Source organism: Drosophila tropicalis, unplaced genomic scaffold (genome assembly GCF_018151085.1).
Source record: "Drosophila tropicalis isolate 14030-0801.00 unplaced genomic scaffold, ASM1815108v1 contig_158, whole genome shotgun sequence".
Lineage (NCBI taxonomy): Eukaryota > Metazoa > Arthropoda > Insecta > Diptera > Drosophilidae > Drosophila > Drosophila tropicalis.
This window is the reverse complement of record NW_027172602.1, coordinates 8,587,254-8,602,258: the sequence shown is the minus strand read 5'-3', so window position 1 is coordinate 8,602,258 and position 15,005 is coordinate 8,587,254. Positions and strand designations below refer to the sequence as shown.

Sequence of the window (15,005 nt, the reverse complement as noted above, 5' to 3'; positions counted from 1 at the left end):
ACTAAATAAATAATCGATAAGTAAACATCGATTAATTACTAGCAGCACTGTACAAGAAATTTAGTGTTACCAGATAGCTCGCTTTAACATCTGGCAACAGCAAGATTTGGTGAAATTCACCAACAGTCAAACATTTTTTGACAAGCAAAAAAAAAGGAAAGAATTCAGTGAAATTAAATAATAGAAATAGTAAAGTGCGAGAAACTCCACTGATTAAAATCTACATTAATTTCATGGTAACTTGTAATGACTAGTTAGAAGAGCGCGCTTTTGGATAACTGTGTTAACGAGACTGTGAGCACGCGCTAAAAGTAAAGTAAAACAACAAAAAAAAAAAAATAAAAGGGGAAAATCGCGAAACAACAAAAACGCAAAAATTTGATTGCAATATATTCAGTAAACAATGCCTAAACGCGGAGGTGGCGGTGGTCAGCGTTACAATAACAACAATGGAGGAGGCATGGGTGGTGGAGGCGGAAGCGGTGGGAACAGCGGTGGCGGCGGCGGTTCACGTTACTCGGCATTGAAAGATTTTGACGGTGAGTCACTTTGTCAATATTTTTAGGGATTTCTTTGATTCCTAACTCTACATCGCTCTTGTAGATGTTGACGATCATCAGCGTCGCAAGGATCGCAATAAAAGACGTGTCAGCTTTAAACCTTTCCCACACAAAAAAGATGTAAAATTGCGCGTAGAAGATGCTCGCCGTCTCTGGGATGAAGATGATGATATGACTGAATCAACATCAACGGTCAAGGTATGTCTGAAATCCGATCAATGAAACACTCGATTTATCTTTAAAATGTGTTGTCTCTTCCATTTTAGGATCGACCCAGTTCTAGAAGACGTGGTTCACCTATACCGAGAGGAAAATTTGCAAAACTAATGCAAAATTCATATGGATGGTATCAAGTAACGGTAAGTTAAAAAAATATAAAACAAACTATATTAAAATAACTATCGTTTGCGCTATCGATACGGTACGATAGGGACATCCCTAGCAAAAGATAACGAAACTATTTTGAACATACACGGATTTATAACTAAAGCGTGTAGCTAAATTATAGAACTATGCCTAATTAAGTTGAACATTAAAGTTTACAATGTTTTTCAACACACACACACATACACGGATTGGCAGACTAAAACATAGGGATGCTATATAGATATAGTAAATATAGTCTAACCGATATTGTCTACAGTTGTCATCCGACTAAATGAGATACAGATAAAGTTTAGATGCTTTACTATTCGATATTGTGTATACGCCATGGATTCTAGCTGTATGTGTGCACTGAGTGTTTTGTTAATTAATTTCTTCAATTGAAGAAACAAATCATTAAGTCAACAATTGAAATTTGCAAGAAGCTGGCTGGCACAGCAGGTCAGGACAAATAAATACAAGACACAGTAAATACCCTACATATAGTAACGACAATCACATTATGTGTGTAATTAAAACTAGAATAATTATGCTTGATGCTGTCAATTTGTACAGAGCTTTCACTGTAATGACTTGCTCTCCTCTGTCCCACTCTCTTTTCGCTGTCGCCATCCAAAAACCGTATCATTGCCATTGAAGTTGCCTCACTTAGCCACTATCTCTCGACGGGGCTATAAAAACGCTGCGTAAGCGCTAAGCAGCGTCGAATCGTCCAACCAAAATTACCAAAGTTCCTGCGTTGTCGGCATAAAAGTTTTTTTCATATTCACGGTGGACAACACACACATATTATCCATTTATTTACTAAACTACAGTCTAACGTGTAAGACGCTGCACCACGCGGCGGTATTAGAGAATCTCAAGAGGCCGCCTTTAGTGAAAACACGGCCCGCCGCCTAAGCAATTGGCTATTTTAGCTTATCGAAGAGATTAAATGTCTAATTAAACGCAATAACAACAATTATAAGGCTAAAGTGTCTTCGTGAAGAAGAAAATAAAAAACCAATTCACACTAGACTACAAAGGGTGGACTGACAACAAACCATGGCTGCTGTCCTAGGAGCTTGGGATTATGCCATCCTGGCTGTGGTCCTTATTATATCCGTAGGAATTGGACTCTATTATCGTTTTGCTGGCAATAAACAGAGCACCACAACGGAATATTTGCTGGCCGATCGGTCTATGGGAGTCACTCCGGTGGCATTCAGTTTAATGGCCAGTTTCATGTCAGCCATAACCATATTGGGCGTATCCATGGAGAATTATCAATATGGCACCATGTTTGTCATTATCAATATATCCTATGTGGTGGGGACACCCATAGCCGCATATTTAATACTGCCCGTATTCTATCGCCTTAAGACGGCCAGTGTGTATGAGTATTTGGAGCTAAGATTCGGTTATGCCGCCCGTTTGGCTGCCTCCTTGAGTTTCTCAATGCAAATGATCCTGTATATGGGCATTGTTGTCTATGCCCCAGCTCTGGCCCTGGAAGCAGTGACGGGCCTCAATCAAATATTCTCCATTCTAATTGTGGGCGTTGTATGCACTTTCTATGCCACATTGGGTGGCATGAAAGCTGTATTAATCACGGATATATATCAATCACTTTTAATGTTCGTCGCCGTCTTCAGTGTGATCATTTGTGCATGGGTCAAGTCGGGCAGTTTGGAAGAGATTTGGCGCACAGCACAGGAGAATGGACGCATTGATTTCGGCAATTTCAGTGTGGATCCCACAGAGCGGCATACCTGGTTCACTCAAGTATTGGGCGGTCTGGCCACTTATCTTGCCATCTATGGAGTGAATCAGACTCAAGTTCAACGTCTATTGGCCGTACACAATTTACGGTCGGCACGTGCGGCTCTCTGGTGGTGTTTACCCATACTCTGCCTGTTGAGCGTAAGCACTTGCTTCTCCGGTCTGTGTATCTATTGGTACTACAAGAATTGTGATCCCGTTCTGGAGGGTCGTGTCGGTTCCAGGGATCAAGTGATGCCTTTGTTTGTAGTGGACACCATGAGTCAATATACGGGTCTATCGGGCCTCTTTGTATCGGGAATATTCTGTGCCAGCCTTTCGACAATTAGTTCTGCCATTAGTTCATTGGCCGCTGTCACCTTGGAGGATTATCTTAAGCCGCTACTTCGTGGACTAACACAACGCACTCTTAACGATCAGCAGTCTCTGCTCTATTCGAAATTGCTTTCCGTTTTCTTTGGAGCCGTTTGCATTGGTCTGGCCTTTCTAGCTGGCTCCTTTGGTGGACTTTTGCAGGCGGCTTTATCGATCTTTGGCATCATTGGTGGACCACTTTTGGGTCTATTCACCCTCGGCATGTATGTGCCAAAGGCGAATCAAAAGGGGGCCATCGGAGGATTGCTCATCTCGTTGGCTTTTTCGTTTTGGATAGGATTCGGTCAACCGAAACCGCCAATAATAAGTCTACCCATGTCCACGGATGGTTGTCCCATAACCGAGTCCAGCCAGAGTCGTGCCAGAGACATATTTCTAGCAAATTTGCGAGAGGACACCGACCAGGATCAGGAGCAGCATTATTTCTACTTGTACAGAATAAGCTATATGTGGTATGCTGCTTTAGGCTTTTTAGTAGCCTTCTTTGTCGGTTGGCTACTTTCCTATCTGTTTGCTTGGCTGAAATGGGATGACAATCGACGAATTTACCAAGATCTTGATTGCACCCTAATCAAACATGATCTCTTTGTGCCGCCATTGGCGAGGCGCTTGCAAAGGCAGCAAATGCCACGATTAGTGGTCACGGGAACCAGCTCAGAATTTGTTAACGATGTTTCAACAACAATTGAGGATCAGACCAAAACATGAAGAAAGAATAACACAATCAATGGACAGACCTCTTCCTTTTTTCGGGTTTTTCTTGTAGAAATTTTTTTTATTAAATTTCCACTTTTAATAAACATGAAACAACAATTATATGTATGCATATATGTAGGTATCAAATTGTAGAGAGTCTCACTTAAGCATCGGCTGGTGGTGGACTACTCTTGGACTCGTAGAAGTTACGCTCATGGGATAAATGCCATAAGGCCAGAAGACGTGCCAATTCCTTGTAGCTTAATGTCCTAAGATCCTGACGATTTGCCATTTGTACACCAGCCGTTTGAAGTTCCTCAACAAATGTATCAAATTCTTTGGGATGATCGTCGTTGTTGTTGTTGTTGCGTCCACCAATCCGAGAAATATATGTGGATTCCGTTTCCAATTCCGATCCCTGTTGCTGTTGATCCTGCTCAATTGAATCTGCCGCAACTAGCTCCTGATCATTTGTCATGGGAAGTGGCAAGGCCAGAGTTGCCATTACCATCATCATCACGAATAGATGGGAATATAGAAACCCCGTAAATCTCATAATTACGTCCGATTGGATGAAATGTTGCCTCTGCACTGATGTTGACGACGACGACGACGACAGCCACAAAAACAATGTTTGGATGATAATGATGATGAAACAACGCCTTTCAATTTTCGATCGTTTTGGCTGTGCACCACCCTCACGTCACCTTCCTTGCTTCTCACTCTGAGGGTATAGTAAGTTCTATTACTCTCTCTATGTGTTTGTGTGTTTATAAATCTCTCTGATGCTGCTGGTGCTGCTGATTGAAAAGTCTGTGGTCTGTGGAAGGGTTGTACAAATTACAATGTACATATGTATATATGTACATATACTGCATATCTTCATATACATATATGTACATAGATATATATTTTATCTACATTGGCCTGACCGAGTGATGGACCGACCAACCGACCAAATAGAGTGGACGACTGCGCAATTTTTTTTGCTTACCCGCTTCCATTTGTGTTTTGACGTTTTTCTTTTGGTTTTTATATACGTACATATGTACATACATATAGATGTATCCGATTTCTTGTGTTTTAATCTTATCGAGTTTAATGTTTTGTGTTTGGATTCTTTTTTCATTTCACATTTAGTTTTTAATTTTTTTATAGCATGCTTTTAGGGATGCAATATTTATGGGTGGGTAATACCCTACATTTTTGTTTAGTAGATGAAAGAACATTACGATATTATATGAATTTTTCAACGAATACAAATTTGGAAATATACATAGTCATATGTACTTTCTCAAACTAAATTCGCTTGACATTTAAATATCTCACAAAAATGGAGAAAAGTGGAAGAAATTTTTTCAACAATACATTTTGAAGCAAAATAGTGTTTTCACAAAATAAAAGAATGAGAAAGGGAGGAAAATTTATTTCGCAATAAAAGGATCCTCGGCTTGTTGAACTTAAATGCATTAAATCTAATGCATTACTTACATATAATTAAACGATCGAAACGATCGATTGAAACGTAACACACATTTTAAAAGAAAGTTCTTTGGGGGAAGCGTTGGCAAAGGCAAAGGTATCTAGTGATTTCCAGTAATTTCAAAATATTGTCCCAATGTGGCAACACTGTGGTTAAATAAGTGCATAAAGCGCTCTACGTTCAAACATACCCACATTTATAAGTAATTAGCACGTGCTTTAATCGAAAATAAAGGCAATTGTTATTAATATTATGTATGTACATACGTATGTACATATGTATATGTAATTAAGAGTTGCCAAAACTGACTCACACCGCCCACTACACACACACACACTTGCATGTGCGTGTCTGCTTGTGATAAAGAGAGGAAGAGAACCCAAGCACATTGTCTGGGTGCTGCTGCTGCTGCTGCAGAAGCGTCGCGTAGCATCGCCTGATGTCATCGGCCAGCAATGCGTTTGTATGTTGTTGTTGTTATTGTTGTTGCTATTATTGTCGCTGGATTGAATCGCTTTTTCTTATCGCTTCAATTGAATTGGCAATTATCTTTGTCCCTCTCTGCCTCTCCCCTTAACCGCTTCTCCTTGCCTTAGCCGCATTTACTGTTTGTTTGTTGCGATTCTGCTTCATTTATTTTATTATTATTTTATTTTTTTTTGCTCTTTGTCGGCAAAAAATAAAAAAGAATGCTATTTATTTGATTTTTGTTTGTTTTTTTTTTTTTTAGTATTATTTATAAAAAAAATGCTTGAACAATTTATAATTTATAATTAAGTCTTTGACAGTTTAGCTTGATTAATATTTACACACGAACACACACACACACGTTCGCACACAAACAGCCATGAACAGTTTCTCCTGCTTTCAACTCCTGCTGCTCCACTCGCTCTCTCCCACGCACTCTCTCTCTCTTTCTTTAACACTCTTTGGCAAACACACATGTCGCGTATTTTTGGAGAACAAAAAGAAAAACAAAATAAAGAACATTCTACACACGCAAAAAAAAAAATAAAAAACACAATACAAAAATATGAAATGACTATTTCTGAACAGGTGAATTGAGGTGTTTTAATGAAGTTCGAACTTTCTTCTCTCTGCGTTGTTATCCTTTGTTTTCTTTACGCTCTCCCTCTCTCTCGCTCTGTCTCTCTGTTTGTGCTGCTATTCCTCTGCATTTTGATCTGTGCTGCTCACTGTCTTATGTTGTTGTTGTGTGGTTGTTGTTGTTGTGGTAGTACGGGTCATGGTAAAAACACCTGTACTGCCCACATTATCCAAGGGCTGAGCTATTATCGTTGATGTAGTACTCTGAAAATGTTTAATAACTTTTAACTCTTTGCGTTTAATGGACGGGGGTGCGGGGGCTGGTGGGGATTACTTACCCCGTTTTTGGTCTCATCGGGACTCCAAGAGCGTTTATCATCCAAATCCTTTGAGCAACAGCCACCCATACTTATTTCCGAAAGACGAATTTCGCTTGGAAATGTAAATTTCTTTGAAGGTGTTTTTTCTTTCTGGTTTTTGGTTGCTTCTAGCTTGCAGGGCTGTCAGCGAATGGGGCAAGCCAATTGCCGGTTTGCACTTGTTAGCCAGCCAGCCCAGCGCCAAACCCATGGCGACAATGCTAGCAGCAGCGGCAGCGACAGCGACGTCAACGTCAGCGTCATTGCGCGCTTTCATATCAATTCTGGAAATGTGTCTCAGTACGGTCGTATTTCGGCATTGTATGAGACATACAATGGTGGAATTTATATATTTATTTATATTTGTACATGTATATGTCTGTATTCTCTACACACAATGTTAAACAAACAAGAAACGCACTCGCATAACTACTAACCGCTCTCCACCCCCACCGACATCCCTGCAGCAGCCCCTATAGTCAACTAAAACCCACCAACCCACCCACATGTAGGGTATGTATTCCATATGCCTTAGGTGGTTTGGCATTCCCAATTCCCCCAACTGCTGAGTAATTGTCTAACTTGACTGACTGACTGAGTGAGTGAGTGAGTGAAAGAGTCATCATCTTTATTTTTAAGTCAAAGCTTTTCCTAGTTTCTACCTTTAAAATAATCATAATCTCGGGTATGTCAAGGTGATGATGGTTGAATGGCGTTGAATAGTCAAGATATTTCAGAAATTGATCTATCTTTGTTATATGTTTATGGTTAGAGACATTTCCATCGAATTATTGGCAATTTTCATTTGATACGATTACAAATAACAGTTATTTCTTGCTAAATGTTTATACTAAGAAGAGATATACAAGATCTCTCAATGTATTGACGCCTAAATGTGGTCAAATTCCTAAAGATAAGCTGATATTCTATTGGCATTTCTCTTTGTCTATGCCATACGAATTTTTCGACGTCGGGGTCACCATTGTTTTTTATAGAAAGTTTTAAGCGAATACTTAAGCACATTAATGATATAAGCCAACAAACTGTTGTACAATTAATAGACAAAAACCCTAATATAAGCCAAGAGAATTTGTTTGACCCAATAACATTTTGGGCATAAACACAAAGAAATGTTAATGCCCATAATGAATAATATTTATTAAATTAATGCGACACAAATGAATGGCTGGATCAGTTATCAGTTATCGCCCCTAATGTTGAACACGGGTATGAGGGCCCACAAGAAAAGGAGGTGGGTGGATGGGTGTTGGTGGTGGTGGTGGAACAATGAAAAGCGTTTGCTTTGGTAAGTGGAGTGAGTAATCAGTAGGTAACCAATTATTCCCCGTATTAGTTAATGATTAGTAAATATCATTTAGGGTACACTAAAAGTCGAGACTTGAAGTCAAAACTAGTATTCAAAATAATGCAAAGAAAGACAACTTTAGCTGCTGCACCTTTTCTATGATTCAGTCACATAGTTATGTCTGTTTGTTCCCCCTGGCCACACTCGCCTCCTTGTGTAACTGTCATCATATAATTATCATTATCAAAATGCTCGTAATTAAATCACAGACATTTAGAGGAGATAAGCAGCAGCAGCAGCGACCGCACCTAAAAAATAGAACCAAAACGCGCCAATCAAATCAAATCAAATCAAATTGAAAAACCAACGTAATTAAGCCAAACAGACAAATGACATTGAATCGAAAAACGATATGCAAATATAATATATATCTATACTTTTCCGATTAAGAATTGCAGAAAACCCAAAACAAAACAAAAAAAGTAGATATTAAACGATGCCATAATAAAAACTAATTACTTTCAAATGGAAATCAAATAAAACCTTTTTTTTTGTTGTTTGTTTTCCTCAATTACTTTTATCAATCGGAAATTGCTTCTGGTTTAATGGGCAGTGAGAAGGTTATTACATCTCTCTCTGCCTCTCTCTCTCTCTCTCTGGGCCAATCGCATTTCCGTCTTGATATAGTATGTAGATATGTATGTATATCAAATGAATCATTTATAATCTATATATGAAACGAAAGAGAGTGTTCAAGATTCTTATTGTGATTCTCATAGTTTGTATGTGTCATTCATTGTTTTATTTTGGCTTATCTCTAGCAATTGTGATAAAAGCTATCATTATTGAGGCCATTCCCATGAGTTTGTCGTACAAGATGATGATCTAAATATTGCCAAATGTTTGTCAAATGATTAAAATCGAAATAAAAAAAAACCTCGTGATGGCATTCAAAAGAGAGTCATTGAAAGTTGTGTAGAAGATATAGATAAATCAGTATTTAATTCATTAATTGGTGTGGAAGAAGGTGGAAAACTGTGTGACGTTTGGTAAAGGCACCGCCCTAAACAATTTTCAGGTCAGAGGGGTTTGTCTATGTGATGCGTGACAAGACCAATATGACATAATACTCTTATCTCTAGCCATAAAAAATAAACGACACACACACACACACACACACACACACACTCATTCTATGATAAATCTCTATCTATGTTTTTTTTTTTTTTTCAGATACATAATGGACAAATCTATGACAAGGAGACATTAATACGTGCCTTATTGGCGGCCATGTCACCGCATGTCTTTATACCGCAATATTGGCGTGTCGAACGGCATTCGGTAATCTTTTTTACGGACGATTTTGAATTGGCCGAACGTATACAACAATTGGGAAGACATGCCCAGCTTCCGGATGGTTTCCGTTTAATGCCCCGTGTACGCAGTGGCATACCATTGGTGACCATTGATGATGAATTCAAGTTAAAGATGAAAACGGCAATGGCGAAACGTTATAATGTACAGACCAAGGCATTGGATCTATCACGCTTTCATTGTGATCCCGATATAAAGCCAATATTTTGTCCACTCTTCCGTGCCAATGTGATGAGTGCAGCATTGGATATAATCAGTGAGAATATACCCGATATAGTGGCAATCAATTTGAATGAAAACAATATGACCACCATGGAGGCGTTCAAGTCGGTGGAGAAACGTTTACCTAATCTCAGGATACTCTATTTGGGTGATAATAAGGTGAGTTTGTGTTTGGAAGCCAATTAATTGGATTTACTGAAAATTTCTTATCTAACTTATAGCTTCCTTCGTTGGCCCATCTGTTGGTGTTTCGTAATTTGCCTATTGTGGAATTGGTATTACGTAATAATCCCTGCCGTTCACGCTATAAGGATCTTCAGCATTTTGTCAGGTATACTATATAGTGTAATCAACAATTATCCTTCTATCTGATCTTTCTAGAGATCTAGAGATCATGACGACGGCGTGGAACAAAAAGGATTTATATACAATATATGTATACAAAAAAAAATCTATTGTATATATTTATATATTAAGTGTTTGTCCCACCAACTCAATTTCAATTGAGTCGCAAATCATTTGCAATTAACCAACACTGACACACACTCCATTTTCACACAGATGATGGAGTTATCAACAGAGACTGAGAGAACCTGCGTTGGAAGGCAGAAGAGTCGCAATGCATTTGAGGCGACAAAATAAATGAGAGACTTTTCTTTGCCAATACCAAATTACCAAATGAGGGGACAAAGGCAAAGTGATGGCTAGATAGAACAGAGTGCTGAGATTTGAATTACACTCAATTTTCAAGTGGAACATGCTTTTTGTCTGTTTTAACAAAGAAAGAAAAAGAAAAATAAAACAAAACAAAAAAAAAATAGAAAAAAATAAAAACAAGACAAAAAAGAAAGAAGAAAAAAAAAAGTTAAAAAATAAAAGAATACTAAAAAAGAATGTTGAACATCGCTCTTACTCAGAACCCAACAGAGCCAAGCAAAGACATTTAACAACACTGGAACAGACCTCTTGTCACAGACTTACCAACTGACTAACTGAGCCACATGCATTGCCATTCCATGGGGCAGCACTACAAGAATATAAACAAATGGGCAACCACATACATCCACCGAAACAACCACCCAACTAAACTCTACTGACCAACAACCAACCAAACCCACCGATAACAAAGAAAACGAACGCCAATTAATCGAGAATATCACCGTTTGCCGCTCACACATGCTTGGGCATGCACACGCAGGAAATGTTCATATTGAAGGACAATATCCATTGCGTTGTGTATTGTTGTTATGCTGTGTTGTGTTGTTGTTCCATTTGCGGCGACGGTTTCGAAGAGAGAGAGAGAGAGAACTTTAGATAAACAGCATCGAATAAGTTGGGTGCGCAGCGTTCAGCTAAACAGACTGACAGACTCTACAACTAAAATGGAACAAATGGACAACGGAATGAAAACGGAAACGGAAAGGACATTAAGCTGACGCTAGCGGCCGGCCTTAACCTCACACAAATCACAAATTACTGTGTGTATGTGTGTGTGGGCTGTGTGTTGGGATGTTATGTGTTGTAGAGTTGTTCTACTTGTTGCTGTTGCTGCTGCAGTTGTTCTATTTCATCATTTAGTAAATGTTTCAATGAAACAAAATGAAATGAAATGAAACGCTTAAGGCAATGGAGCGGAATGCAATGGGCAACACAAACAAACACAAAACACCAAAACAAACTGAAAAAAATGAAATGAAACGGAAATGGCAAAATGATTTTGGCTGTTGGGTTCAAATTGTTTGTTGAAAAAATGAAAAAAAAAAAATAAAAAAAATAATAAAAAAAAAAAAAAAAGGAATAAAAAAAATATATATAAAAAAAGAAGAAAAAAAAATTAAAAAAAAAAAAAAAACTATATATAAAAAAACAGCACAAAAATGTCATGTTCTACTCTTAAATTTTTAGTTTCCTCCTATACAAGTTTGGTCAAAATAACCAAAAACAAAAACCAATTGCCTCTGTTTCTTCATTTACTTTGAGAGAGAGAGAGAGAGATAGAACGAAAACGACAAAGCGTTATTTCAAAACAAAAATCAAAAACCATAAAGATCAATTTTTTAAAATTTAACGCCCATCCAGCATGGATCTCTCTGACTCTGATAACTTCTGATTCATTGCCACACCTCGCCACATACTTTTCGTAGTTTTGCAACAAATATTCGATCTATAAATTCATAAATAATGCCTTATTTCTTTTGGAAAACCAAAACCAAAAACGTTCGAATATCCTTAAACTCGAACCATTTACAGCGAAGTACGACGAAAGTTTCCCAAACTTCAGAAATTGGTAAGTTTCAAATATGTATACATAAAACTCGCATAAAATTGAGAGTTCAATTGAATAACAATTTGTGAATAAACACAAACAGGATGGAGAAGCTCTGGAACCGCAAGTGAATTTTGATTTGAATGAAACAGCCACCTTACCAACAACGAAAGCCTCCTTTCTATGCGATAACGCCGGCGCTGAGCTAGTACGCCAGTTTTTGGATCAATACTTTAACATATTCGATTCGGAGAGTCGTCAGCTATTGTTGGATGCATATCATGAGCATGCCTTATTGTCAATATCAATGCCATCGGCGAATCAAGCAGGCGGCAGGTAAGCCGTAAAGCACATGAATTCCAAAGTTTCGAAAATTCTTAACCAAAATATTTGCAGATTGAATAGCTTTTGGAAATTTAATCGTAATCTGAGACGTGTTGTCAATGCCGAACGTGATGATTTGCGTACAAAACTATTGAAAAGTGGTCGCCTGGCATGTGTATCCACATTGGATGAATGGCCGCGCACCGTACACGAAAGGCGTACATTCACGGTCGATCTGACACTGTATAATGTAAGTGTAGTAGTAATGTAAGCCTTCAGTCCCTTGTCACTTATTAATCACGTTTCTCTGCATCTTTGCATTTAGCCTCAAATGATGGTGTTCACGGTGACGGGTCTATTCAAAGAGCTGACCAATGATAACGATGGTCCCACATCAACTTCCGCCATGCAACCGTATGAACTGCGGCATTTTGTGCGCACATTTGTTGTGGTGCCACAGAATACTGGATTTTGCATTCGCAACGAAACCATTTTCATAACGAATGCCACGCAGGATCAGTTACGTGAATATAAACGGTCATTGCATCAGCCAGCTCCTGGTGGCACCGCCACAGCAGGAGGGGCATTGGCCACGGGATTGGCAGTTGTGGGCGTTGGAGCCACAACAGACAACTCATTGAGGAATCGTCTCAATCCAGGTGGCAATGAGGTGGCTGCTGCTGTTGCCATTCTACCGCCAAGTGCAGGAGGAGTAGCAGCAGGTAGTGGACCAAATGCAGCAACTGGCAGTGCTGGGTCACCGCCAACAGATGATGCAACCAAAATGCAAATGGTTCAGGCCATGAGTGCACAGAGTCAAATGAATTTGGATTGGAGTCGCAAGTGAGTAGAAGAAGCGAGAAGCCTTACAACGAGTCATCAGCCATAACCATTTCCTCTTTTTGGTACTTTTTTTCTTTAGATGTCTGGAAGAGACCAATTGGGACTTTAATCATGCCGCCTTTGTGTTCGAGAAACTTTTCAAAGAGAACAAAATACCGCCGGAGGCCTTTGTAAAATAAGTCCAGCCATTATCAACACTTAACAAAATATATCCTTAAATAAATCCTAAATTGTATATGTGGGGGTGAGGGAGTGTTTCTTGAATTGTATTCTTTTTCTATTTGTAATATTTAATTTCCCTTTTTGCTCAAAATGTGTTTGTTTTGTTTTATTCTAAGCAAAAGGATATGAAAACTTGATAATTTGATGTATTTAAGTTGCCAAGTTTGGCAAAGATACACACACACACACACAATTGTTAACACACATATATACACACACACACACACACACACACAGATAGATACACATGCAGAATTGAATGAAGTTTACTATCTGCTGAATAAGCACAAATTTATTTTAAACTTCTATTAATTCTTGCCCCCTACACCGCCCTCAAGCACCAACGAACTCTCTTCTGTCCCGGACAAGCAATAACATTGTGTAAATTGATATACTTAGATATATTTTACTTGCTTCTTCTTTTTAATTATCACCATTTTTTTTTTTTATTCTATTCTTTTTTATAGTGAAAATAACGAATTAAATAATATGGTTAAGTAAAACAATATATATATTAAGTATATATATATATATATTTACGTTTAGGTCTTAAGTGGATTTCAATTAGTTGTATGGTATATATATAAAGAACAAAAACAAAAACAAAAAAAACAATTATATTTAAGTATATTAACAATATATACACAAACAAAATGATTAACATTTACTAAATAAATGCAATTACTTATGAATTTGACCATTTTCAATATATAATAATTATAAAGCAATTGAAAAAAACATCAATTTTGACTTTTAATTATGTAAAAAACATAAACAAAAACGTAAATTTGGTTTTCCTTCTTGAATTTGGTGTGAAATGTGCACTGCTTGCATGTGTAATATAAAATGCACTGCTTGCTTAATTTAGTTTCAATTCGAGTGCCTTTAAACGAAATGAAATGGTCTAAATTTTAAACAGAAAACTAAATATTTTGAAATGGGAGTTTCATGGTTTATTGATTTCTGTTTTTATTGTTTATATCTCTTAAATTATAAATTTGTTTTGCTTTTGTGAATACTTAAAATTATGAAATGAGCGTTGAACAAGTGACAGGAATGGCCAAAAGTGTCTCCACCAAGACGAGTCCTGTATCCTGTAGCAGTCAGCAGACAGCTGCCCACCTTCCAGCACCCCGACTCAGGACGAGTACAAGTCGCAAGTGGATTAAATAACAAAGGATACATGCTTTTAGTGAGGACTCTGAGCAGATTTTAGAGCTTAGAACTTTGCAATCTGCGTAGGGTCTTCTCTTTCTATGTATCCTCACAGGATTAAGCCGGGCCTGCCTAGGCCTGTAACATTGATAATACTTATTAGTCATTGACCAGTAAAAACTGCTTGCAAGCAGTTCGAAGCAGTGAACACATTCCCCTCTCTGGGAAGAAACAAAATTCCATAATTGATGTCCCATTGTCCTTTGCTAAGAGCACCCAAAAAAAGAATGAATGTGGCAACTGTCTGGGACTTGAATGGAACCAAACTAAAACTGGCCTGGACCGGCCTACCGTTTCTCGTCCTCCCTCCCTCTCTCTGGGAGTCCTTCGTCTCGGCATCGGCCCATGCCCAAGCATTGTTTTGTGTGGCAAACAATAGAAATGTGGAATACAAAAGCTTTTCTAGTTTCCCAGCTTTAGCTTTTGGATTTCGGCCAGCTGGGATCTAGAAATAGAAATAGAATCAGGATGCGTAAACTGGCTGGACATATGGATAACAATTGGTCAGCAACTGGTGGAACCGCCCGAAAGTGGTCAGCAAAACAGCGTGTGAAGTAACGGACGCTCA

At 38.3% G+C, this 15,005-nt stretch overlaps 4 protein-coding genes across 5 annotated transcripts; 2 read left to right on the top strand and 2 right to left on the bottom strand.

Annotated features, from left to right (window-relative positions):
• The first annotated feature begins 61 nt into the window (after positions 1-61).
• On the top strand, positions 62-13,645 carry sbr (small bristles). 2 transcript variants are annotated; one of them, XM_068283727.1, is made up of 10 exons: positions 62-539; positions 604-758; positions 827-919; positions 9,205-9,726; positions 9,789-9,898; positions 11,818-11,854; positions 11,937-12,169; positions 12,230-12,407; positions 12,483-13,000; positions 13,080-13,645. In XM_068283727.1, exons 1-10 carry the CDS (start codon positions 404-406, stop codon positions 13,177-13,179), a joined length of 2,082 nt encoding a protein of 693 aa, XP_068139828.1. In that variant the 5' UTR covers positions 62-403; the 3' UTR covers positions 13,180-13,645. The 2 variants fall into 2 exon arrangements, with proteins under 2 accessions (XP_068139828.1, XP_068139829.1); XM_068283728.1 differs by lacking the exons at positions 62-539; positions 604-758; positions 827-919 and adding an exon at positions 6,194-6,315.
• On the top strand, positions 1,245-3,896 carry LOC137571947 (putative sodium-dependent multivitamin transporter). The gene has a single exon (XM_068283729.1). The coding sequence runs from the start codon at positions 1,989-1,991 to the stop codon at positions 3,786-3,788; it is 1,800 nt and encodes a 599-aa protein (XP_068139830.1). The 5' UTR covers positions 1,245-1,988; the 3' UTR covers positions 3,789-3,896.
• LOC137571950 (uncharacterized) lies at positions 3,825-4,967 on the bottom strand. The gene is made up of 2 exons (XM_068283731.1): positions 4,771-4,967; positions 3,825-4,596 (listed from the first exon to the last, which is right to left on the bottom strand). The coding sequence occupies exon 2, from the start codon at positions 4,330-4,332 to the stop codon at positions 3,940-3,942; it is 393 nt and encodes a 130-aa protein (XP_068139832.1). The 5' UTR covers positions 4,333-4,596; positions 4,771-4,967; the 3' UTR covers positions 3,825-3,939.
• On the bottom strand, positions 6,305-6,819 carry LOC137571951 (uncharacterized). Its single transcript, XM_068283732.1, has 2 exons — positions 6,645-6,819; positions 6,305-6,570 (listed from the first exon to the last, which is right to left on the bottom strand). Exons 1-2 carry the CDS (start codon positions 6,711-6,713, stop codon positions 6,424-6,426), a joined length of 216 nt encoding a protein of 71 aa, XP_068139833.1. The 5' UTR covers positions 6,714-6,819; the 3' UTR covers positions 6,305-6,423.
• Positions 13,646-15,005: the final 1,360 nt, after the last annotated feature.

Bases quoted from the DNA above. Each gene is read 5' to 3' on its own strand.
- sbr (XM_068283727.1), top strand. From the start codon at position 404: ATGCCTAAACGCGGAGGTGGCGGTGGTCAGCGTTACAATAACAACAAT. The intron at 12,408-12,482 runs GTAAGTGTAGTA...CTTTGCATTTAG, and splicing joins TCGATCTGACACTGTATAAT to CCTCAAATGATGGTGTTCAC. The intron at 13,001-13,079 runs GTGAGTAGAAGA...TTTTTTCTTTAG, and splicing joins AATTTGGATTGGAGTCGCAA to ATGTCTGGAAGAGACCAATT.
- LOC137571951 (XM_068283732.1), bottom strand. From the start codon at position 6,713: ATGGGTGGCTGTTGCTCAAAGGATTTGGATGATAAACGCTCTTGGAGT. The intron at 6,571-6,644 runs GTAAGTAATCCC...AAACATTTTCAG, and splicing joins CCGATGAGACCAAAAACGGG to AGTACTACATCAACGATAAT.
- LOC137571947 (XM_068283729.1), top strand. From the start codon at position 1,989: ATGGCTGCTGTCCTAGGAGCTTGGGATTATGCCATCCTGGCTGTGGTC.
- LOC137571950 (XM_068283731.1), bottom strand. From the start codon at position 4,332: ATGAGATTTACGGGGTTTCTATATTCCCATCTATTCGTGATGATGATG.